The sequence below is a fragment of the Brassica rapa genome, chromosome A10 (assembly GCF_000309985.2).
Source record: "Brassica rapa cultivar Chiifu-401-42 chromosome A10, CAAS_Brap_v3.01, whole genome shotgun sequence".
Classification (NCBI taxonomy): domain Eukaryota; kingdom Viridiplantae; phylum Streptophyta; class Magnoliopsida; order Brassicales; family Brassicaceae; genus Brassica; species Brassica rapa.
Window position 1 is genome coordinate 20,467,887 of NC_024804.2, and position 24,769 is coordinate 20,492,655.

The 24,769-nt window shown below is 35.2% G+C and overlaps 3 protein-coding genes, 1 long non-coding RNA gene and 2 pseudogenes across 6 annotated transcripts; 1 reads left to right on the forward strand and 5 right to left on the reverse strand.

Moving 5' to 3' along the window:
* Positions 1–1,335: 1,335 nt before the first annotated feature.
* LOC103847450 (phosphatidylinositol N-acetylglucosaminyltransferase subunit A) lies at positions 1,336–4,306 on the reverse strand. 2 transcript variants are annotated; one of them, XM_009124530.3, is made up of 8 exons: positions 3,433–4,306; positions 2,786–3,361; positions 2,564–2,718; positions 2,378–2,468; positions 2,162–2,278; positions 1,944–2,047; positions 1,756–1,846; positions 1,336–1,652 (listed from the first exon to the last, which is right to left on the reverse strand). In XM_009124530.3, exons 1-8 carry the CDS (start codon positions 3,547–3,549, stop codon positions 1,605–1,607), a joined length of 1,299 nt encoding a protein of 432 aa, XP_009122778.2. In that variant the 5' UTR covers positions 3,550–4,306; the 3' UTR covers positions 1,336–1,604. The 2 variants fall into 2 exon arrangements, with proteins under 2 accessions (XP_009122778.2, XP_033137567.1); XM_033281676.1 differs by having other exon boundaries at positions 1,944–2,077.
* A 268-nt stretch (positions 4,307–4,574) lies between these two features.
* Positions 4,575–5,988, reverse strand: LOC103847451 (cyclin-dependent protein kinase inhibitor SMR3-like). The gene has a single exon (XM_009124531.3). The coding sequence runs from the start codon at positions 5,064–5,066 to the stop codon at positions 4,740–4,742; it is 327 nt and encodes a 108-aa protein (XP_009122779.1). The 5' UTR covers positions 5,067–5,988; the 3' UTR covers positions 4,575–4,739.
* Positions 5,989–6,270: 282 nt separating this feature from the next.
* Positions 6,271–10,643, reverse strand: LOC103847594 (kinesin-like protein KIN-7O). The gene is made up of 20 exons (XM_033281664.1): positions 10,265–10,643; positions 10,106–10,195; positions 9,900–10,018; positions 9,706–9,822; positions 9,530–9,611; positions 9,365–9,432; positions 9,223–9,279; positions 8,984–9,129; positions 8,810–8,912; positions 8,646–8,726; positions 8,458–8,526; positions 8,311–8,370; positions 8,077–8,247; positions 7,914–7,973; positions 7,601–7,816; positions 7,461–7,526; positions 7,256–7,384; positions 7,048–7,152; positions 6,799–6,894; positions 6,271–6,637 (listed from the first exon to the last, which is right to left on the reverse strand). Exons 1-20 carry the CDS (start codon positions 10,398–10,400, stop codon positions 6,494–6,496), a joined length of 2,115 nt encoding a protein of 704 aa, XP_033137555.1. The 5' UTR covers positions 10,401–10,643; the 3' UTR covers positions 6,271–6,493.
* A 618-nt stretch (positions 10,644–11,261) lies between these two features.
* Positions 11,262–12,103, reverse strand: LOC103847595 (annotated as a pseudogene).
* On the forward strand, positions 11,879–14,430 carry LOC103847453 (annotated as a pseudogene).
* Positions 14,078–24,724, reverse strand: LOC103847452. 2 transcript variants are annotated; one of them, XR_004452317.1, is made up of 6 exons: positions 24,590–24,724; positions 24,195–24,498; positions 20,324–24,094; positions 19,882–20,246; positions 19,678–19,781; positions 14,078–14,311 (listed from the first exon to the last, which is right to left on the reverse strand). It is a non-coding gene; the product is annotated as an uncharacterized LOC103847452 (long non-coding RNA). The 2 variants fall into 2 exon arrangements; XR_628774.3 differs by having other exon boundaries at positions 19,882–24,094; positions 24,590–24,723.
* Positions 24,725–24,769: the final 45 nt, after the last annotated feature.

The window sequence follows — 24,769 nt, forward strand, 5'->3', positions numbered from 1 at the left end:
GCCAGAGGCAGAGCCCGACCACGCGGGAGACCAACGCCGATAATGAAATCCGGCGACCAACCAACGCCGATAATGAAATCCGGCGACAAACCAGAAGTACCCTCTCTCTCTGAAAGATTTTGTAGAGAGTAGAGAGAGAGAGCTTGAATATATATACGTTCTATGATCACTCGGTGTGATGAATTTTTTTTCCACTAAACTTTTAATTTTATTAATGATCAAAGTAATCTTTTATTAATATTTTGTTATAGTATGAAATATTGTTGATAAACAAGAATATATAGACTTCATTAATAATCCAAAAAATAGCGTATCATAGTGGACAATTCAATGTATTATATAAATGAGAAAATTTCATAAAAAATATCTGAACTAAATTTTGTTTAGGTTTTAAACGAAAACGTACAGTTTCATTAGTTATATCATTTCATTCTTATTTATATGTTGCAGATTGAAGTCTCTTAAGTCCAAGTACCACAAACACACCCTCACCGTCACACTGCTTATGAGTAAATATCATCAGTCAAGCTAAAGGAATCAGTCTCAGAAAAGTAAAAGCTGCGAAGTTACAGTAAAGAGAGGATAATCTTCACAGAAAACTATACATGAAATCATGGATGCTGTACTGGCATATAGAATTATTTACTATAATGTATTATTGAATACAAAAGGTATATATCTCATATATGTATTCATGTATAAGTTATTTCCATATGTTTATAGATGGGTTCGATCGATTTCTGAGCAAGAAGGTTCCATGTTCTAAACTTCTAGTGACAAGTAAAAATTGTTAGATATAGAATATTCTCATAATCTATATTTATCACTAAATAACTTGTGCAATTAATCCCTCTCAAAGCACACAAGCATACACGACCATATATACACACGCGATTAAAGAATCTCCATGTACGGTAAGACTCAAATATATGTGGGTTTTCAACTTTTTCCACGTGACATTCATATGTTTTTGTCGTCGACATATACTTAACTTACCTATAAATATCCATATTTGGACAAACATATTCCAGATTCGCTGGTCCGGCTTCATGGACTGGTATGTACCAAATTTTGCTAGCTACGCTATATAGCCTATGACCGAATCTAAGACTTCAATACGAATAAAAATATTTATAATATGAATATACGATCAATAAAAGAAAGAGAAAACTCCAACCTTTCGTTTTTTTTAAATATTATTATTATATGATTCATCATTAATGTGATATTTGCATTTTAGCAAAAAAAAAAAAGAAAAGAAAGAGAACTTGTTGAGTTAAGATCGAGTCATATACATCACCAATAAAATATTTTCGAAAAAATCAACGAACTTCATTTACAAAAGAAAAAATAAATCATCTGTTGTTTTTTTATTACAAAACTTGGCCAACTCAACAAAAAAACATATTTTTTTTAATGAAGTCTATATATTCTTGTTTATACAAAAAAAAAAAAAAACAAAATAGAATTAATCATCAAGGAAGAGCTTCTAAAGAAAATGGACGGACATAAAAAAGGCTCTAACAATCGAGGGAGCTGAAACTCTGCTTATCACTCGTTTCTTTAACTTGATATTCTTCCTTGAGGCCCTCTGACAAACCTCCCTAATTGCAGAAATTGATTTCGGGTGCCTCCTCAATATCATCATCAGGCTGAGGTAAGGCCAGTTCCATCAAGATATTATCATTACCAAATTTAGAAGATATATACATATATATATTTTTTGTAACGCAAGGATAAGATATATATACGCACCTGAAGTAACTGAAGTAACCGCCAAAGCAAGTAATCAATGATCATAACCATACAGAATACCTTCCCTGCCCACGCTCCACATGACAGGAACCTAACCAACCATCATTTTTATATTATACATCCATCCATCGGTATCCAAAAGAAAAATCATCAATCTTGAAGAGTGTAACAAAAGGATATAATTGTACCGCGATAGACGTTCTAGAAGACTTCTGTTGGAACACTTCAAGGCACGGTCGTACACAATCTCAGTTCTTTTCGCAACATCTTGCCAACTGTAGAGCTTCGTCATCTGGTATATAAGCAACAAGCCAACAAAATACTGTATATCAAAGGCTTGGGACAACTAGTCTTTTATATCTTAATAAGTAGATTGAGATCTGTTAGATTTTGAAGCATAACTCACTCGATTGTGCATCTCCTCGGGGTTAATACTTGGGAGTATTGATATTGCCTTCTCTATTGCTCGTACCATATCATCCGGATCTGGCTCAGCCAGTACAACCATGTCATCCGGTAGGACCTACACAAATCATGAACAAAAATCTTATAAAATCCATGAGAAGTAAACAATGAGACCAAAGCCAAAAGGCAAAGAAAGCATTATAAGAATAGAACATGCCTCAGGGACACCTCCAACACGAGTGCTGACAGTTAATAACCCGCAACTAGCAGCCTCCAATATAGCTATGCAGAAGGCTTCTGTTAAGGAACTGTCACATAATCAAAAACTCGAGTAAAGATGAACCATTCACATGTCCATTCAATTCATGAGTTGTAAAAAATCAGCCTGCAATCTCCACCACACCTGTTAAGGAATATATGACCGGTGACCAAAACAGAGCGGACACGAGAATGAGGAACAGCACCAAGCATCTCAACTCTGTCCTGGAGAGAATGCTTCTCCCTCATCTCCTCTAGCCTCACATGCTTTGGCCCATCCCCTCCCACTACAAAACGAACCTTTCACAAAACCAAAAAACATAAATACAGATACAAAAGAATAATGATTGGTTTACTTTGAACTCACATTGGGGTATAACCGGCACACTTCAGGGATAACCTCAACAAGCAAATCCGCACCTTTCCGATAAACCAATCTACTTATAACAACTATAGTAATCACATCATCACTACTTGGCCTGACATCAGCAGGCTTGAACATAGCAGTATCAACAGCATTCGGAATCATAAAAACCTTCCCCGGAGCCAATCCAGACCTCAAAACCGTATTCTCCTTACTCGTATGCGAAACACAAATGGCCTGGTCTATATCAGCTAGAGTAAACTGCAAGACCTTGTTCATGTGGATGCTCCCAACATCAGCAAACCCGTAGAGGGAGTGATCAGTGAAGACAACTCTGTATCCCATTGTTCTGGCGTGCATCAAGGCTTCGTGACAGAGGGTGGAGAAGGCTTGGTGGCCGTGAACAACGGTGATTCTCTCGCGTTTGAGGATGGTTCTGACGATGGGAAGCGTTCCGTAGACGGTGGGGAATGTGTTCTGCATAGTGAAAGGTCTCCAGGGGACGTAGTAGACTTTGAGTCCGCCCGTCATGTATCGGACTCCGGTGCGGTTCCCGTAAGCATGCGTCATCACCACAACCTTCAATTAAGCCAACAGATTGTATCTAAATCACATTTGATTTCAAACGATTTTTGATCTCTGAGACTGACCTTGTGTCCGAGGTTTAACAGGCATTGGGAGAGATAGTAGATGTGATTCTCCACGCCACCGAAGTTTGGGAAGAAGAAATCGGAGACCATTAGAATCCTAAGCTTTGGTTCCGCCATTGATTCCGAAGCTCTCAAGTTTCTGATTCGTAAACGAGAATCACTCTGAGAAATGATGATTCCAAAACGAAAGTGTTTAGTAATTGGGCTTTATATAAATGGGCTTGTATTGGGCTTTGTGAAGATCAGAAATTACTATAATATTGTGATTTTTTTTGGAGGTAAACATTTTATTCACCGGCTATAACATGTACATTCAAACACGCAAAATCAAATTCGAATGTGTTTGGTTAACATCGTACAGTATAAAACTACACTAAATTAATAAATTGGTTTATTCTGATATTCAGAAATAAAGTAATGAATTTTTGGGGACATAGTTTTAAAAAATGAAGCAAGAATCTGCTACAAGACCTATGAATAATTAGTTTACTATATATGAAATGTGTTATTTGTCGTTGGTTAATGGTTATGCAGACTCAACCTGTTTTGACCAAACAAACCTTAACTGGTTCAGGCTGTAATGGCCTAGATATAGTCACTAACCGTCATTGCGTCATTAAAAACGCTGCAATATTTAACAATTATTGCAATGTTTTGGCTATATTTTGCATGAATTATAAGCGAGCAGAACAGATCAATATTACTTATTGGCTTAAATAATGCTGATATATTTATTATCCTGTTACAGAACAGTTTAACATTAATTTGCATTCATGAAAGCTTAAGAATATATGTTTACTAACTAGTAGTTTAAAAAAAAAAAAATTTGAAGTTAAACGATATTCTTCTTGGTTGATGTGCATTTAACTCGGTATACATCTCATCACACATAGATTAAAGTATAGAATATTGATCAATTCATCGATCATAGCAAGGTGTGCCCAAAAAAGGAAGCATGATCCATTACGAAGGATGTTTGCTTCCACTGCTAATCTCAATTTTTTATTCTCACATCTAAGATCTCAAATAGTAACAAAATCAGAAACATAACATTGGATTTTGGTAAATGAAACACACAAATTACTGCTGAAAACAAGTAACTATCATGAGAAATTTTACGTTTAAAAAGTTGTATAGATCAGAATAAAAGGATTCATGTGAGATACATTTTTATTGTTAATTATCAACATGCCACTTGTATTATACAGAAAATGAAAAGAACAAATGAAGGGAAAAATTAAAAGGATCAATTACCACCACACAGTCATAAATTAGAAATGATCAATATACTCTTCTTGGTCTTCTTCTTATTGTTTCCGTGACTTTTTGATCCTGCGGTCCAAATCCTCGAAGAACATCTCGATCTCCAGGCTCAGATCAATCGGTACATGGTTAACAACATTAACCGGTGTCACTTTTCTTTTTGGTCCGGGCTTTCTTGGAGCTGGTGGGCATAACGTATACTTCGCCGCTGGAATCTTGTGAGCGGAAGACGTTGGAGTCTTGCACCCATCGTCGTTGTTGACCGTTGGATCTTCGTGATCGGGGAGGATCAGTTGATCAGGCCGTGTCGGTAATAGGATCTTGTCGACGTCTTCTTCTTGGATCTCCTTGACGCAGCAAATATCTGCCATTATAGTCGAACTCGAGAGAGAGAAAAGAGAAAAGCAAAGTTAAGGAAAGAGAAGGAGAGATAACGTGCGTTGGATCCGAAACTTGAAAGCCAACATTTCAACTAACTAATGATCTGTCTCCTAATTGGCGGGATACAAAAGAAAATCTTAGTTTATTTGATTCTTATTTTATACTATTATATGCTCATTATTGTGTACATGTATACGCACACATATATAGAATTGACCATTTAACTAGCAGAAGTTAATTCTTAGAACCTGAACTTTCGATGTACACATTGTTTAAGATAGAGTCTGATATATCCATATAGCAAAAAAAAAATATTTAGCTTAATGTATGATTTTCACTATAGTAATATAAAAAAAAAACTATTCTCTTTGTAAAGTTATGTTTATATATCTTTATTTCAATGCAATTATCAACAGACCTCTGATTGTCCTCTCGTTAAATGGTTTACATGTGTTTATTGGAAAAAGTGAATTGCATAGTTTTGCTATTATTAATTTACGTGTGGGAAACTTAATTCTACTTACGATTTTGAACTCTTAGTTTCATATACTGAAGTTTATCAAAGCTCTAATATAAGCACGAATATATTATATAAAGTTTCGTATAGTTGTACTTAGTCTTAACATTCATACATCAATACTGCATTTGTTTTAAGCTAAATTACATTTAGTGTAATGTTTTTTTTTTTTGGTAAAAATGTTAAAAAATTTAGTGTAATGTTACTACATGCGATAAATCTAGATGATCTGGTCATGTTTTCTTAAAGAAAAACCGTATTGATAAAAGTGTTTTTAATCCCTCTTTCTTTTACTTTGAGTTGAGCATTTGCATTATGTAAAATTTAAGGATTTAATTTTCGAAAAAAACTAAACGGAAATGAATATATAGATCGGGAAGAAAACTAAAAGGTAAGAAATGTCTCCATAAACTTTGATGAATATCAGACGCACGAGCCTTTGCCTTTCATGGGACCTCGCGATACATTTTGAACTTCTATGTTTTAGTTTCTCATGTTTCATCAGATGATGTCTTATCATTTTGGCCCATTGTGCGAAAAAGAAAAGAAAATAGTGAAAAGAAAAATAGAAATAGTTTCTCTTGCTTACTTTATCGTGCACGCAAGCAACAAAGCACCAACTAATAATTGACTAAACTAATTAATTTGCTGACATTGTTTTCTTCTCCCTGATCAAACACGAGAAAGTTAACATTGTTTTATATCGAACTCAACTCGTACTCAACAAATTTACTAGAACATGATCTAGGGTGTGTTACAAAATTAAAACCAAAACTCAAAATATTTAACCAGAACACCACGGGTTCCCAAATGTCCGGACCTAGACTTACTCTTGCTTTGTTTTGAAAATAGACACGTTTGAGGCTTAGACCAATGTTGGAACACAACGTGATAGTACCACTAGTGGCTAGGGTTGTGCCTCCTCCATTTGTCCTTCAGATCAGCTGGATTGCGTGTTTGATGGAACACATTCTCTCCCATTTTGAGAATTCTCTTCCATGAAATGTTTTTCTTTGGATCTGTTGCAAACGTCTCCACTCCCACCTAAGCCAATAACACAACATTAATAAAAATTGTATAATCATCAATTTTTAAACTAAAAAATATTTATAAAATTTGTAGATATATAAAAGAAACTAATGATATTGTGATTAAAAATTTATAAGTTTTTTTTTTAAAAAAAACGTAGAAAATTTAGTGTATACCTTGAGCATCTCTTCTTCTTCGGGAGTCCAAAGTACTCTCCTCTGCCTCTGGTTAAAAAATGTCAGATCCAACTTCTCCGACTCATCTGAGAGCATCTGCAAATGGTTAAAACATCTAATTATTTTTGAAAGAAGAAACTGAAATCTAAAAAATTTAGTTTGAAAGAAACTGAAATAGCAGAAGTTAATTATTGTGTACATGTATACACACACATATATAGAAATTATTGTGTACATGTATACGCATACCTCAGCAATTTTTTGCCTCGCACATGTATTCTGCTCAGTAGCTACCGTGACAAGATCATCAAGATTTTGCTTGCTTGAAGACTTCTCAGTTTCCAGCATGTTTATCTTTTGGAAAAAACGTATCAACAGGGTAAGCATAAAGCCGAAATAGAAAAACAATATCTACTTAACTGCGTTCCATTTGTAGGTAAAGAAAAGTTAAATGCACCTTCTCTTGGAGTTGCTTAATGAGACGAATATCTTCTGGATCCCTAAGATGTACACTGCTTTCATCCCGAGGCACATTACCAAAGACTCGAGCCTTGAGGCATTCAATTTGTATTTGGTTGGTGATTATCTATTGGAAGGCGAGCAGAGAGTAATAAGAAACAGAAAAAAACAAGCCACTGATGTTGACAAGGACAAAGTATTACCTCAGTTTCATATTGCAAGAAAAGATGCTCACATTCCCTTAGAATTATGTCTGACTCGCTTTCAACCTATGAAACCAGTAACAATATGTCAGCTTTACAATAAGATAAGCACAAGATAAATTCAAAAAAGAAAGACTGACCATTACGGGCTTTTTCTGCCTGATTGATGATGGTTTCTTTCTCCTAGTCACATGCACTAAAGCACATGGATCTGGAAGTGCAGAATCTTCATCGATACTGTTTTCATCTTGTTCGCTGATGCTACATAAACGTTCGCTTTTTACCAGTTCCGCAAATGGAAGTAGTGGGCCTGTCTCACGCTCGAATCTTTCCCTTGACAAGCCATGCGACTGAACCTGATATGCAAGAAGCAAAGTATTTTTTTTTTTATTTTGGCTGAAAAAGTCAAAAAAAATTTCTCATGTTTTTGTTGGGCTATTTATATAATTTTACCTCTGATGTGGAGGAGTCCCGTGAAAGGAGACCAGTACCCCATGTATCCCTCCTCTTTCCCTGCAAGGATATGTTTTCGAATAAATGTATAACGCCTAGCAGATGCTGTTTCAACTCTAAAGGTATCTCACTAAAACAAGAATGGAAGAAAAAAGAAGAGAACCTTCTTAAAGCGATCCTCCTGCTCACGCTTCTCATCTCTGTTCGAAAAAAGAACTATCGAACTCAAGTTCTCAATTTTCTTTGCTTGCTCTTGCAAAACTTTTTCCCTCTGAGCTTGTGCCTTTTTCTCCTCATCTAATTCCATTGCTATCCGCTCTCTTTCTAATTCAGACTGCATGCAGAAAAACAATATTAAAACTAATCAACTAAAGAATCAAGAACACAAATGCCAGACCTTCAACAAGGTGTTGCGCAAGTTAAGATTCTCTTCGTCCGAATGGTCAGAGTGAGAAGTCTGCAATAGAAAATCTGATCATTTACCCCAATCTATAAACATTAAAAAATAAACTTTTTAGTATTAAAATGAAAACAATTTAGCAACCTTTGGTTTGGATCTGAGCTCATCGATTTCCTTCTTTTTGCGCTTTAACAAAGCAACATCACTGGATATCTGTATCATAAACACAAGAATGGATAGGTTATTATTAGTTTTGAAACATGAACATCTTATATACCAAACTTAATCAGGAAGTATGTTAGAGAGAATAAGCCAAGATGATTGGATCCTACCTCGTTGACATGGGCACAGTTAGTGACACGTAGTGCTCGGCTAGCAAACTTAAGACTGCTCTTGGTTTCATCTGCATGGTTCTGACAATTAAAACCAATATAACATTGTTAGTTATACACTTATACTAAAGCAATCAAAGAGAAAACTAGTGATTAATACGTACTTGTGCAAGTGTTATATTGCAGATGATAGCTGTATTTGCATTTCCACCTAAAGCGGGTTGCAAGATCCTTGTGAGCTTGCTGTCTCGGTACGGAATATGACCACTGATTCAATTAAAGAAGATATGTCAATAAGACTATACTCATAATGCATTTTTTAACGTAACAAAACTTACCCTTGATTGTCAACTCCTTCGCTCAGTTTTTTAATTACAGTCCCGAGTGTCATCAAGCTCTTGTTTATATGTGAGCCTTCCTTCAGCCTAACACCCTCTGCACCGGTTTTTGAAGCCCGTTCCGAACCAGCTAGATCCACCAAATTCTACAAGTAAAAAACATAAAAAATAATGGTGTTTTGTATATCCTAACAGGAGAAGGAAAGCAGTGAGTTAGTTCCTAAGAGATTATCACGTACCAGAACAGAAACACGAACTGCATCATCATCTTGCGTCTTCTGACTACTTTCTATAACCTGTTTGATGAAAAAGAGCTTGCAAGTTTAAATTCAAACATGTCACACATAATAGAGCGCTAAGTAAGGTTGATGAGTACATTACCATGCGGAAAATAGTGTGAGATCTGCTACTGTGAACATTCATATTTGTTGCTCCAATATGTCGATGAGCTGAAAAATGAAAAACCATTAGTAGATCAGTATTCGCAGCACCCTCCAAGATTGAGACGAGTAAAAAATAAATATGAAGGAAGAGAAGAGAAAGTACATTCTCCAAATTCCATCATTTCGAGAACTTGTCGAGGGGAAGCTACAATTTCTTCTCGTAGTCCAGCCACAAAGATTCCTTTCTACAACATTTCAAGATTGAGAAGAAAAAAAGGCATCAGATTGGGGGGGGGGGGGGGGGATTCTAAGAAGACAAGACATATAAGAGAAAGGTACCTCAAGATTCTCATGAATCTGTAGTTTACGGTGGTGTTCAGGAGCCAAGAGATCGATTATATCTTCATTATAGATCTCCAAATAAGACATGCGCAGAAGAAATTCCCTGCTAGTATCCTAATAATGGGTGAACCAAAGAAAATTAAGGGTGTTACTCAGATCAAAAACATATTCCACCACACAAGTTGAGTTACCTGCTGAGTAATCTCAAACAAGTCAGAAACAGAAAGAGGGATGACTCCTGGTTCAGCCGGTGAGCCTCGCATTGTATGCGTCTTGCCACTATTAGTTTGGCCATAAGCAAACACAGTTCCTAAAAACCCAAAACACACACGAAAAAGAAACTGGATAGAGAGCTCTCGTTGAAATCTAAATCAAAAATCAGCTGAGTGAGTATTACCGTTGAATCCACGAACCGCGGCAGCCACGATCTCCTTCGTCCTTGCTTCATAAACTTGAATAGTTTCACAATCCTCTTTGAACATCCTATCTGTTCAGAGAGACTGAACGTGAAAATTCGAGAGAGAGAGAGAGAAGAGTGAAGAAAGTAAGTACATACCAAATTGGAACGAGAGAGAAGAAGAAGGATTGCGCACGGAAATGGAATCCGACGAGACCCTCCATGGACTCTTCTTAGTCTCCTTTTTCGAAATTGGTCGACAACGGATTGCTACGTGAATCCTGCTACGCTCCATTTGAACTCAAATTTCAATTTCAGGGGAATGTCCCAAAGGCTGGGGGACCCTAAACCTAAACTGCCCTTCGGAAAGTTTCTAATTTTTCCCCAGACTTTCTTTTTTCATTTTTCTATAAATCCAATACCTTAAAAGTTAAAACCCTTTTAGCCAATTACCCGACTCTGCCACACTTTTGCCGGGTCACCCACCCAGATCAGATTAAAAATAAGGAATATTATCTTAAATTTAATCAAGCAAAAAAACTTCTTTTTTTTTTTTTTGGATAACTGAAATTAATTAATTAGAACAAAGGTTTAAGAATTACAAGGGTTTGGATCAGAAGGTTTAGCATACTCTTTTATATTGGTCTTAAGATGATTTTGCTGTTACCTCATCCTCTCTTGATTGTCTTTTTATTACATGATATGTCGATATGGATTAGTGTGGTTAGTTTCACTGGAAAAAGAAGCATTTTTGCTTCCAGAATGACATTCGTAAAAATCCAGCCTTCAGGGCTCAGTTCCATGAAATGTGTGCTAAAGTTGGTGTGGACATCTGGTCGGGTCATAGATGCTCTTGACACTTTGTTAGAGGTTATGCATTTTTGCTATTCGTTTCTCCAATATGGTAAACGCAATGTGGGTTCTGAAACTTTGTAAATTTACTACAGGAGGGAAAATTCCAGTACTGGTTCCCCTGTGTCTCTTCTGTTACTTAAAACTGTTTTACATTCTCTCTTTTGTACTCAATATACTCACTCTGTATTGCATATAAATTACGTAAAAAAAATAATCTTATCAGTTTATTCCATCAATTTTCTTGTACATGTATAAAATAATTGTGTTTTCAAACACCGCATAGAGCCACCTTGTACCTATTAATTATGCTTGATTGGTGGAGATCTCGGTTTCTTCTGTCCACTCAGAGTTTGGCTCGCTCCATGACATCGGTCTCACGCCAAGCTTGAAATACAACACCATCTCCAATACCTCAAAGGCAAAGGCCTTGCTTTCATCCAAAAACCTTGTTCCAAGCCCCACTCACAATGCAGTAAATGTTGTTATACGGCGCTCGGTGATGTTCCCCGTGCTGTTTCCTCGAAACAAGCACCCCCATGTCCTGCAAGGCCACCACGAGAGGTGGAAGCTTGCTCTTGGTTCCCTGAGCCCAAGCATGGAACTGCTGACTAAACATTATGCAAAACGCAAATGTGCTCACAAAGCCGTGAACCACAGGGTCGTTAAACGTAAGGTCTAGTGGAAGCACCGTGAAGGTTATGTGACTCGTGCAAGAGCGTGTAGGTTGTTGGCGAATTGTCTTTTGGTGATTGTCCAAGGCCACTTGTGGTGACTCTGAAACGCTTCGATTTTGCTCCTACTAGTGGCGTTGACTCATCTCCATAGTTATCTATAGCCCAGTGGTACACACCAGAGCCTAGATCAGCTAAGATGTACCCTGCATAGCTATAAAATAGGTGCGTGGATCGATAGTTCAGAATTTGGCTTCTACATTCACCAAATTACCTAACCTTTTTTTTTTTTTTTGGACAAATGATACCTAACCTTTAAAAATGGCTATTACACCCCCGAAACAAAACATGTATAAATATAAATTTAATACTATTAAGTTTTCGTTACATGTATCCGAAGAATATACTCGAATAAATAAATACGTTAAACCAAGTCATTAACAGTTGCGAGTTCGACACTTGATTGACCCATGGCGGTTTCTTCGTCTTCTCCGGCCATCATCTTCGCCGTTACCGTGCTGATGCTTCTCACTGTTTCATCCGTCAAATTACCATTTCACCCCTCGGGACCTGCTCCCGCCCTTGCCCAGACAACTCTCCTGGCCGCTTCTCAACTCTTTCAACTCCGCCGTGGAGTGGAAAGGTGCTTGCTTTTACAAGAACAAGGCGTGGTTGGAGCTCAATAACAATTCTGGTTCCGAGTTTGGCGGCGGTACACTTCACATTAAGGTGACGAAATGATGAATCACTTTTTTTTGTATGTTTCAAAGGTTTGATTTTGAGGCATTATGTTGAAGTTTTGGTATTTGGATTTAGAGTTGTGAAGGTTCTTAATAGAGACTTGTTGATTAATTTTATTTTGCTTTGTTTCTATATTTGTATATAATAATGATGTGAAACCAATGTTCAAAAAATCACTAGACTTGTTGATTAATTCTACTTCATTTCTGGAACACTGTGTTTGATTGATGGATCTTAAGACTGATTCAAGCTGTTGCGTGTTCTTATGCAGGCTGACAAGGCACATAGTTGGACTTGCATGGATATTTATGTCTTTGTGACACCATATCGTGTGACATGGGATTGGTACTTCATTTCAAGAGAGCACACCATGGAGTTCAGTGAGTGGGAAGGAAAAGCTGAGTATGAATATGTAAGCTTCTGTTTTTGTATTTCTAATTGTTTTTGCCTGTTTTACTATTCATATGTCTAATGGGCTTGTTCTGTTTGGTTACCTTTCTTGCTCTCACTTGATCAGGTTAAGCAGGCAGAAAGGTGTTTCATGGAAGCAGGGATGGTGGGAACTCTCCGAGCCCTGTGGGATGTCTTCCCTCTCTTTACCAACACCGGTTGGGGGGAGAATTCTAATATCGCGTTTCTTGAGAAGCATATGGGCGCTAATTTCTATGCTCGACCTCAGCCTTGGGGTTACAAACATTACCACCGATGCAATCCACTCTGGAGACATGCTAGCTACTCAAAGATCCGTGGGCCGTGGGGTGGGTTTGAGACCATGGAGAAGTGGGTAAGCGGAGCTTATGCTGGCCACACTGCTGTCTGTTTGAGGGATTCTGATGGGAAACTCTGGGTTGGTGAATCCGGTAATGAAAATGAAAAGGTAACACACTTGAGGTCGCGTGATTTGAGACGAAACTAATATTACATGTTGTTATGGGTCATAGGGAGAAGATGTGATAGCGGTATTGCCATGGGAAGAGTGGTGGGAGTTTGAACAAACCAAGGATGATGCAAATCCACATATTGCATTGCTACCGTTGCATCCTGATTATCGAGCTAAGTTTAATGTTACAGCTGCGTGGGAATATGCTCGCAGCATGGATGGTAAACCGTATGGCTATCACAGCTTGGATCTTTAGCTGGATCAGCGGGAACTACCCACCTCCTCTGGATGCTCATCTTGTAGGTTTTTTCACCTCTTAAAAAACCTTTGCGTTGATGAAAATATGAGCTTCAGTTTGTCTCTTTCTTGGTCTTTTCTTTAAACACCTTCGTTGAGGTTAATGAATCCTTGCTCTGTATCTTCGTTTGTTTTATGTGTTTCCAGGTTGCTTCTGTCATGACAGTTTGGAGCAAAATGCAGCCTGATTATGCTGCTAATATGTGGAATGAAGCCCTTAACAAGCGACTCGGGACAGAGGTATTAGCTTCGACTCCACATTCTTCTTTGTTTTCTTTAGTTCTCTCTCTGAGAAGTTGTGAAATGGCAGGGTCTTGATCTTCCTGATGTACTCTTGGAAGTTGAAAAGCGTGGATCCTCTTTCGACGAGTTGCTAGCGGTTCCTGAACAAGATGATTGGATATATAGCGATGGGAAATAAACTTCTTGTATCCAGTCTCTACTTCCATCCAAGTCACTGAATTCACTGTAAGAGAACTCACCTATGCATGTAATCTAGAAGATACTACTACTACTACACACACAAACTGAACAAGGGAATCCATTATTGCAGATTAAAGATGCTTACATGCTCAAGTTTTTCGAGAACAATGCAAGCCGTTTGCCCACATGGTGCAACGACAACGACGATGTGAAGCTTCCGTACTGTCAAATACTTGAGAAATACAGAATGGAGCTTCCAGATTACAACCCTATGGAGCCATACCCGCATATGAACGACCACTGCCCGTCTCTGCCTCCGAAGTACCACAGACCAAAGAACTGCTAGAACAAACATATTAAGTGTTGTCCTGTTTGTTAGGAATGATTTTCGTGTAATGATCCGTGATGAAAAAGTTAAATTCATATACATTTGCAAAAAAAAAGACTTATTTGATCAATTTTTACTATAAAACATATTTGATGTCAATTTGTCGATTCTAACATTTTATTGTTTAATATAAAATTAATTCAATTAATAAATTATTTTATTTATATTTTCATAAACCAAAATTGCATTCATTTACATATTAGATTCTTATTCTTAGACTATTTTATTCTTAAAAGTATATAATTATTAATTATATACAAACCAAATAAGTTGTAAACAAATAAAATGTTAGAGTCGATAAACTGACGTCAAATATGTTATATAGTTAAGAATTTATCAAATAAGTATATATCACACAATTAATCAAACAAATTACATAAATTTTATTAAAAGTTCATAAGAAAACAGATTAAAATAATTAAACCCCAAACCCTATATACTTACACATATATTCATACGCATATACACACATATTCATACACATATATATTTGCATATACATATGTTAAAATAATTGATATGAATTTTTAAAGTTGGTCAGGGATATCTAAGTCCAAACAAGACCAAAAAGATATTTATGGCAAAGGGACAATGTAGTTGTTACAATTCTCTTACGCATATATTCATACGCATATACACACATATTTTTAAAGTTAAGATTTTTAAAGAAGGAAAATTATTTTCAAATTATATTTTTACAATTCTCTTTTGTTTAGAGGAAAACCCTATACATATACATATACATATATATTCAAACCTAAACCCTAAACCCTAGGGTTAAAACCCTATACATATACATATATATTCATACCTTATATATTTATGCATATACATACATACATATTTATATATATGTATGTATATGCATAAATATATAAGGTATATATATATATGTATATGCATAAATATATAAGGTATGAATATATATGTATATGTATAGGGTTTTAACCCTAGGGTTTAGGGTTTAGGTTTGAATATATATGTATATGTATATGTATATTTGTATAAATGTATGTATATGCCTAAGTATATAGGGTTTCAGGTTTAAACTTAAGGTTAGGGTTTAGGTTATAACCCTAGGGTTTAGGTATGAATATATGAATATCTGTAACTATATAGGGTTTAGGGTATAACCCTAGGGTTAGGGTTTAGGGTTTAACCCTAGGTTTTAGGGTTTAGATTTTAACCCTAGGGTTTAGAGTTTAGATTTTTAGGGTTTAGAGTTTAATATCTGTATACGTATATATGTATATATGTATGTATATGCGTAAGAATATAGGCTTTAGGTTATAACCCTAGGGTTAGGGTTTAACCCAAGGACTAGGGTTTAGGGTATAACCCTAGGGTTAGGGTTTAACCCTAGGGTTAAGGGTTTAGCTATGAATATATGTATATATGCATATGAGTATTAAATATGTATGAATATGCATATGTATGTATGTATGTATGTATATGCGTAAATGTATAGATTTTAGGGTTTAATTATAGGGTTTAGGGTTTAATATATGTATACGTCTAGGTTTTAACCCTAGGGTTTAGAGTTAAGATTTAAGGGTTTAGGGTTTAATATATGTATACGTATATATGTATATATGTATTTATATGCGTAAGTATATAGGCTTTAGGGTATAAACCTAGGGTTAGGGTTTAGGGTATAACCCTAGGCTTAGGTTTAGGGTATAAGCCATGGGCCTAGGGTTTAGCTATGAATATATGTATATGTACATATGCATATGAGTAATAAATATGTGTGAATATGCATTAATATATAGGGTTTAGGGTTTAGCCCTAGGGTTAGGGTTTAGGGTATATTCCTAGGGTTAGGTTTAGGGTTTAACCCTAGGGTTAGGGTTTAGGTTTTAACCCTAGGGTTAAGGGTTTAGGTATGAATATATGTATGTATGTATGTATATGCGTAACTATTTATGTATATATATATATATATGTATATAAGTATATGCGTAAATATATAGGTTTTAGGGTTTAATTCTAGGTTTTAGGGTCTAGGTTTTAATCCTAGGGTTTAGAGTTTAGATTTAAGGGTTTAGGGTTTAATATATGTATACGTATATATGTATATATGTATGTAGATACGTAAGTATATAGGCTTTAGGGTATAACCCTAGGGTTAGGGTTTAGGGTATAACCCTAGGGTTAGGGTTTAGGGTATAACCCTAGGGTTAGGGTTTAGGGTATAACCCTAGGGTTAGGGTTTAGGGTTTAGCCCAGGGTTAGGGTTTAGGGTTTAGCTATGAATATAGGTATATGTACATATGCATATGAGTAGTAAATATGTATGAATATGCATAAGTATATTGGGTTTAGGGTTTAGCCCTAGGGTTAGGGTTTAAGGTAAAACCCTAGGGTTAGGTTTTAGGGTTTAACCCTCGGGTTAGGGTTTAGGGTATAACCCTCGGGTCAGGGTTTAGGTTTTAACCCTAGGGTTTAGGTATGAATATATGTATATATGTATGTATATGTGTAACTATATATGTAAATATATGTATATATGCATATGCGTAAATATATAGGTTTTAGGGTTTAATTCTAGGTTTTAGGGTCTAGGTTTTAACCCTAGGTTTAGAGTTTAAATTTAAGGGTTTAGGGTTTAATATATGTATACGTATATATGTATGTATATGCGTAAGTATATAGGCTTTAGGTTATAACCCTAGGGTTAGGGTTTAGGGTATAACCCTAGGGTTAGGGTTTAGGGTTTAGCCTAAGGCTAGGGTTTAGGGTATAACCGTAGGGTTTAGGGTATAACCCTAGGGTTAGGGTTTAGGGTATAACCCTAGGGTTAGGGTTCAGGGTTTAACCCTAGGGTTAGGGTTCAGGGTTTAACCCTAGGGTTAGGGTTTAGGGTTTAACCCTAGGGTTTAATGTTTAGCTATGAATATATGTATATGTATATACGCATATGAGTAATAAATATGTATGAATATTCATTAGTATATAGGGTTTAGGGTTTATCCCTATGGCATATGGTTTAACCCTAGGGTTAGGGTTTAGGGTTTAACCCTAGGACTAGGGTTTAGGGTTTAACCCTAGGACTAGGGTTTAGGGTTTAACCCTAGGACTAGGGTTTAACCTTAGGACTAGGGTTTAGGGTATAACCCTAGGAGTAGGGTTTATGTATAAGCGTAAATATATGAGTATTAAATATGTATGAATATGCATATGTATATATGTATGTATATGCGTAAATATATAGGTTTTAGGGTTTAATTCTAATGTTTAGGGTCTAAGTTTTAACCCTAGGGTTCAGGGTTTAGGTTTTAACCCTAGGGTTTAGAGTTTAGATTTTTAGGGTTTAGGGTTTAATATATGTATAAATATATGTATATATGTATGTATATGCGTAAGAATATAGGCTTTAGGGTGTAACCCTAGGGTTAGGGTTTAGGTTTTAACCTAGGGTTTAGGGTTTAGGTATGAATATATGTATATAGGTATGTATATGCGTAACTATATATGTATATATATATATATGTATATGTGTATATGCGTAAATATATAGGTTTTTGGGTTTAATTCTAGGGTTTAGAGTCTAGGTTTTAACCCTAGGGTTTAGAGTTTAGATTTAAGGGTTTAGGGTTTAATATATATGTATGTATATGCATAAGTATATATAGGCTTTAGGGTATAACCCTAGGGTTAGAGTTAAGGGTTTAGCCCAAGGTTAGGGTTTAGGGTTTAGCTATGAATATATGTATATGTACATATGCATATGAGTAATAAATATGTATGAATATGCATAAGTTTATAGGGTTTAGCCCTAGGGTTAAGGTTTAGGGTATAAACCTAGGGTTAGGGTATAACCTAGGGTTAGGGATTAGGGTATAACCCTAGGGTTAGGGATTAATGTATAACCCTAGGGTTAGGGTTTAGGGTGTTAGGGTATAACCCTAGGGTTAGGGTTAAGGGTTTTTCGGACTATCTTTAGATCAGACAAATATATATAATGTATAAAATATATAAATTATGGTTAATTTATATAAAAAATATTTTATATTGAATTTAAAATGCTCGAACCTTAAATTTAGGGTTTAGGTTGTCTTTTGATTATAAAATATATATATAGGATGAAGAAGATGGAAATTAATAAAAAGTTAATTAAAACTATAACCTAAATACTTATTTATTTGACATATTTGTATTCTCATAAAATGATATTATTATAATTACTAATAATCTAAACTTATGCACTCATGGTTTCAATTAAAAAATCAACAAATAGTCATTACATATATAGGTTTTCTATTTTTTAATTAGATCAACTCCAAATTTATCAAAATTTCACATTAATTGTCATTTTTAATGTTGCTCAAACAATAAGTTTAATATGTAAATCACTTTATCAGAAATATATAGTAAGTCAAGTAGAAATGACAGATAGAAAGTTCTAGTTGCAATTAAAAAAACCTTAATAATTAATATTTTAATAAAGATTTTGAGTGATACTACAAAACATTACAAAATGCTTCACAAAAAATTAGTTGTAACAAACTGATGTCTGAGATACTAATTTTTTGTGAAGCATTTTGTTATGTTTTGTAGTATCACTCAAAATCTTTATTAAAATATTAATTATTAAGGTGTTTTTAATTGCAACGAACACTTTCTATTTGTCATTCCTATTTGATTTATCATATATTTTTGAAAAAATGATTTACATATTAAACTTACTGTTTGAGCAACACTAAAAATGATAATTACTGTGAAATTTTGATAAATTTGGAATTGATCTAATTAAAAAATAGAAAACCTATATATGTAATGACTATTTGTTGATTTTTTAATTGAAGCTATGAATGCATAAGTTTAGATCATTAGTAATTATAATAACATATTTTCATGATAATCCAAATATGTCAGATAAATAAGTATTTAGGTTACGGTTTTAATTAACATTTTATTAATTTTAATCTTCATCATCCTTTTTTTTTTGGGCAAACCAGCTTCATCATCATATATATATATATATTGAATAATCAAAAGACAACTACTTTAAATCTAAGGTTCGAGCATTTTAAATTTAATATAAAAAATATATATTTTTATATAAATTAACCATAATTTATGTATTTTATATATTATATGTAAATATGTTTTTTTGATCCGGAGGTAATCTGGAAAAATCCCTAGTCTCGATAATACAATGATATGTTTTATTTGTTTTCGCACATAAGTTTATATTATTAATTAATCAAGTAATTCCTTTTAAAAATTGAAAGAAAGAAAAAACGGTTTCTAAAAAAGAGAGAGTTGTGTGTTAAAAAAAAAAAAAAAGAGAGAGAGAGAGTGGAGAATGTACCTCTCACCAAAAGGAACATTTGCCAAACAATACAGACTCGCCATTCCTCATCATCTGGTTCTCGTCTTCATCTTTGCCACTTTCCTTTGAAACAGTCTCTGCCTCTGTGAAAGAAACATTAAAATAGTCAAACAAAAGTCAACCCCTGTCCAAAACCTGATTCAGATTCTTTTGTTTATTTTCTGATGAAAATTTGATGCTTACGTAATGATTCTCGATGAACTGCTCCAATTCGAATCGGCCACTAGGGGTTGTGGCGTTTAGACCGCCGCCGATGCAAACGGTTTCTCCACCGCTCGAGAGAAAGACCTCAAAAAGAAATTTCTTCCTTGGACAGTCAAAATCAACATGATGGACCCACAAGACGGACAGCTCTGAGAAGCAGAGAATGGAGCTCCCTGCCTCCGACGGATCTAGAAGCTTGGAACGGAAAGCGAGGTAGCTGAGCTGAGAAGAATCAGAGGAAGACTTGAAGCTCAACCTCACCGTTCAGCTTCATCTCCTCGCCGCAGGTCCCAGCTTCATCCGCCAGCAAATCTGGCCGGGAAAAGGCTTCGAGGCCAGAAAAGCTACCAAGAGCAAACAATGTCGGAGATGAGAAGCTAATGATGAAGAAGAGCAAAAAAAAAATGATAAGAGAAGAGACCCGCCACCGGCGGCGGAGAGCTGCTGGTGATGGTGAACGGAAGGTGCAAATCTCTTTTGGTTTTGGTTTTGGTTTTGTCGAGAGAGAGAGAGAGAGAGAGAGAGAGAAATTGACCAAATTAAATAAAAAAATGGACAAGTAGCCGTTACAAACGGGGTGGGTCCTTGCCTCCAAAAGGTTTACGGATTAAAGGAGAAAGTTAATGTCAAAAGTAAGATTTTCACTTTACTTCACTCAACAGTCCACACAGTTGTATTGTCGTACCTAATTAATTAGCAGTGAGTGAATCAATCTCTCGTAACAAGTTTTGTATGTCAAGACTGCTGGATCTTTGACGACCATTTCTAGTTTCATAACCTAGTTCTTGTCATAGTTGCTGGGGTTAGATCAGAGCCGGTCTTGAGACTAGAAGCAAAGTAAAAAAAAAATTGGCCGCCCTAAAATGCATCGGTAAACATTCAAACATGGGTTGGGCCAGAGAGATCTTATTTCAAACAAATGAACCACTAGGCTACAAATACCTTTATGAATTTTGTGGCCGATTTTATATATAATTAGAGGCGGCCGGAAGCATGGGCTTCATCCGCTTGGCCCAAGGGCCGGCTCTAGTTAGATCCTAAGTTGAATTTCTTTTTTTCTTTTTTTTTTCTATAATGAACATGTGCTTCCTTCCAATCGTGTCTGAAGTAGTAATATTTTTGGCTTTCATGTTCTTTGCCTCTGACGGTTTTGTAATGGAATCTGAAAATATTCTTAATTTAAACAATTTTCATTTTCAGATTATCAGGGATTTTACTTTTGGAAACTCAGCGCAACACATGAATCTTCTATTGAAATCGAACAGGAAAAAGCTGATGATTAATTGTCTTTAACATATGCATTTGGGGGAAATGATAGATCAAAATTTAATGTGACCCTTTTGTATGTTTTAAGTTTCTTCTTCAATAGTTCTTATTCTTATTTATATGTATGTATATGCTAAGGATGATGGGCTTCTTCTCTCTTGTAGGCTTGCATAAATTTCCCAATAAAAGTGGATTGAACGTTTTATACTCGTTGAAACCAAAACATCTTATCTTCTGGCTGATAACTGCCACTATCCTTCCTATCTTTGGAGGAAAACTATCAATGCTCATTGGTTGATGAAATACATGCTAGTCCCGGTTTACTTCTACTCCTGGTTAACAAAATAGTCACAACTCTCAAGGACTTATCCTTGTGCTTATCTTGTGCATATATTATCTTGTGCTTATCCTTGCATAGAAAGAGGAGGGACCAAGTTGTGTTTCTCATCTCAACATAGAGCCTTTATCGGACCAAGTTGATGATCCCACGAATGAATCTGCTTCCGATTCTCATCTCAACAGAGCGCCTTTATTGGACAAAGTTGAGATCGTCCATGTTAATATTGTTATTATTTTTTCATGAGTTGAATCCTTTGAAGAACTAATTTTCAATAACTCGGTTTGTTTTTTCTTTTTCCAATTTGAATTTTTCTCACAATATTTTTCATTTGATGTATTTATTTTTTTGCATAGTGAATGTGATTTTGGTTCTGTCTCAATCCGACAGCAAAAACCCGAAGGAAGATCTGGGTGTTGGTCTATTTCTTAGCTACATGTGCTGTACTTGTTCGCCATTGATCGAGTTCATATATTACACCGTACCGTTTTATATCTTCATGCTTCACTCATGTGTCAGAAGCAGCGGTTGCATCACTTGGCTTCTCAATGGAACGATTTTGGTCTGTATCAATGTGTTTACAATGGCAATGTTCTTGTTTAGACCATTCAAGTGGAGCTATGAGAATGGTGTCCAAAGGTTTATTTGGTAGGGACAAAGGTTTATACTCTTTTGTTGTTAATATACTGTTAGTTTCCTCAGAAGCTGGCGAGTTCATAACACTTTCTGGTTCGAACTACTTGAAATGCTGATTCACCAACTACACCCATTTAGATTAACCGCTCTTGTCGCTACTGAAATGTTGTGTTTCTTTCTTATATTGAATTTAAGCTATGCACAAAAATAAAATTTACATAAGTAAAATGAGCTTGTGAATTGTGATAATAGAAGTTAGTTGTATTATCCTACTTGTGTGTTTATTAAAAAAATGATTTCACTAATTTTAGTATAGGAAATCGTCTCGAGCGTGGTCCTACGTACGTGAAATTGTGATTAAAAATGAAAATGTTAATGTCTTACACATTACCAACTACTTATTTCCGATAAGAGAAGACTATGTAATGGTCACCTAATAAGGAAAAGCAAAGTGGATGGCTTATGTGTGTGAGAATGTTTGGTGAGTCAATGTGGAAGAGAACTTCCAAAGTCTTGGGAGCAGAGCTTTGCACTATTTTGTCAGAAATAGATACAGTCGCATTTTTAGGAGCAAACGTGTGCTTTTTTCTTTTGATACAGTCCTAATGTTTTCGTAGTTTTACCAAACTTAAAAATGGCAAACAGTTCATCTATTTTAGCTTAAATCTCATAATATTTGTATCATTGCTCTCTTAATAAATATGATTGATCATACTAGAAAATTAAAGTTTAACTAGGTGAGAGTTGTGACTATTATCTTATTGTTAGAACAAAAAAAAAATCTAAAACAAATATGTAAAATGCATATCATATATGATATATGTGTAACATTGCTCTCTTAATAACATGATTGGTTCTGATAAATAATTTTGAGAAGAAAAATAGAAAGAGACAACTTTTTGACTTATGATAGTCACAAATATTTTTATATTTATGGCCGAGTATGATGAAATATATCTTCATATTGACATTCATAATATGAATCTTGAAAAAGTAACATTTTGTATATTTTCGTGAACAAGAACAAAAAAGCAAAAGTCTTTGTGAAAGTAAAAGAAGATATTTTTTATTGGAAGTCTGAGAGGAAAAAGACTTTTGATTTCAAAACTGTGAGTATGATGGATAAGTTGATAGATCATATGTCAAATGAGGTTTTTATCTAACCATTGACAAAGCGTCCCGAACGCGTCTTTCCACATTTTCAGATCAAAAGAAACTGATACAAACCCTTCGAAGTTGGGACTTACAGGCTTTTTTAGGTTATAAATAGTTTGAATTTTAAAACAAAGTTCTTAAGGAATATAATATATCCATGAAAAATGTGGGAATTATTTTCTAAAAAGAAGTTAAACGCATGGATTTTTTTTAAATGAAGTATACACATACCGACACACGTATGTATTATATATAGTATTGACATTGGGATCTTCTAGATCTAACATACTAATTATTTCAACAACATACGTATTCAATGTCTATAGTAAAGAGTTGCAGACTCATCAGTCATTTGTTGTGTTGCTGTTGATATTAAATTGTAAGTACTGTAGTTAGAAACCTAGAATATAAGATATAAAGAATACTTGCGGTTTTTGATAAAGTTCTATTATATCAAGCGAAGAGAAAATGATTTGATTTACAAGGAAACCAAGAAAAGCCAAAGATATGTATATGCCCACTTTGGTTCGCTTTTTGTTCACAAAACTATTTAGGTAAAAATAAATACATCAAATAAAAAATATTGTGAGAAAAATTCAAATTGGAAAAGGAAAAAAACAAACCGAGTTATTGAAATTAGTTCTTCAAAGGATTCAATTCATGAAAAAAATAATAACAATATTCACATGGACGATCTCCATATTCTTCCTTCAAGTGAGATAACAATCACAGAGATATCATCATGATACCTCCGACGATCTCCTTGTGGTATTTCCAACAGTTCATGAAAATCCATACCTAAAATGTAACAAACAAAAAAATCAGACTTCAAAGTTGGTTGGAGATAATCAAATTTATATGTAGTTTGACTTATTTATTACATTTTATTTGTTCTTACCATATTTGTTGGCAGCACGTAGGAGGACCTCCTGAATCAAGTGTTGAGCTGGATCGCCTTCAGGAAAAGCAGAGATGAAAGATTCAACCTCGAAAATGGCTTCTTGGTTAGAGAAATATTCATACAACCCATCCGAAGAGAGGATCAAGAATTTGTCACGTGTCGTAGCTTATATGTTAATAATGTTAACCTGTTTGAGAAATCCAGCTCCAAATGCACGAGTGACCTTAAGATAACCTTTAACTCTATCATTTTCTATTGCACCATCATCTTCGGGATGTTCCCTCTTGATTCTTCTCACTTCCTGTCCTCATTAAGACAAACAAAACCCATCAGTTTCTCAGTCCACAGAACTTAACAACAACAAACAAAAGATTTGATTCTCTGTGTGTTACCTCTTCAATATGTGTGCTATGTTCCTTGTTAAGCTGTGGAGGAACCAAACTATTACGCGTTATTGCTCCATTCATAACCATTTCTCTAACTTCCTTGATTATCTCCAGCTCCTTTTGCCTCCTGCTTCCAACCACCACATTAGGTTTCCTCGCTAAAACCGTGAGTATGATGGATAAGTT

Coding starts and splice junctions, on each gene's coding strand:
- LOC103847450 (XM_033281676.1), bottom strand. CDS start 3,549: ATGGCGGAACCAAAGCTTAGGATTCTAATGGTCTCCGATTTCTTCTTC. Junction 2,469..2,563: donor GGTCATATATTCCTTAACAG/GTGTGGTGGAGA, acceptor ATTATGTGACAG/TTCCTTAACAGAAGCCTTCT. Junction 1,847..1,943: donor CTTCTAGAACGTCTATCGCG/GTACAATTATAT, acceptor ATGGTTGGTTAG/GTTCCTGTCATGTGGAGCGT.
- LOC103847594 (XM_033281664.1), bottom strand. CDS start 10,400: ATGGAGCGTAGCAGGATTCACGTAGCAATCCGTTGTCGACCAATTTCG. Junction 9,612..9,705: donor AGATTCATGAGAATCTTGAG/GTACCTTTCTCT, acceptor GAAATGTTGTAG/AAAGGAATCTTTGTGGCTGG. Junction 7,974..8,076: donor AGGAGGATCGCTTTAAGAAG/GTTCTCTTCTTT, acceptor ATATCCTTGCAG/GGAAAGAGGAGGGATACATG.
- LOC103847451 (XM_009124531.3), bottom strand. CDS start 5,066: ATGGCAGATATTTGCTGCGTCAAGGAGATCCAAGAAGAAGACGTCGAC.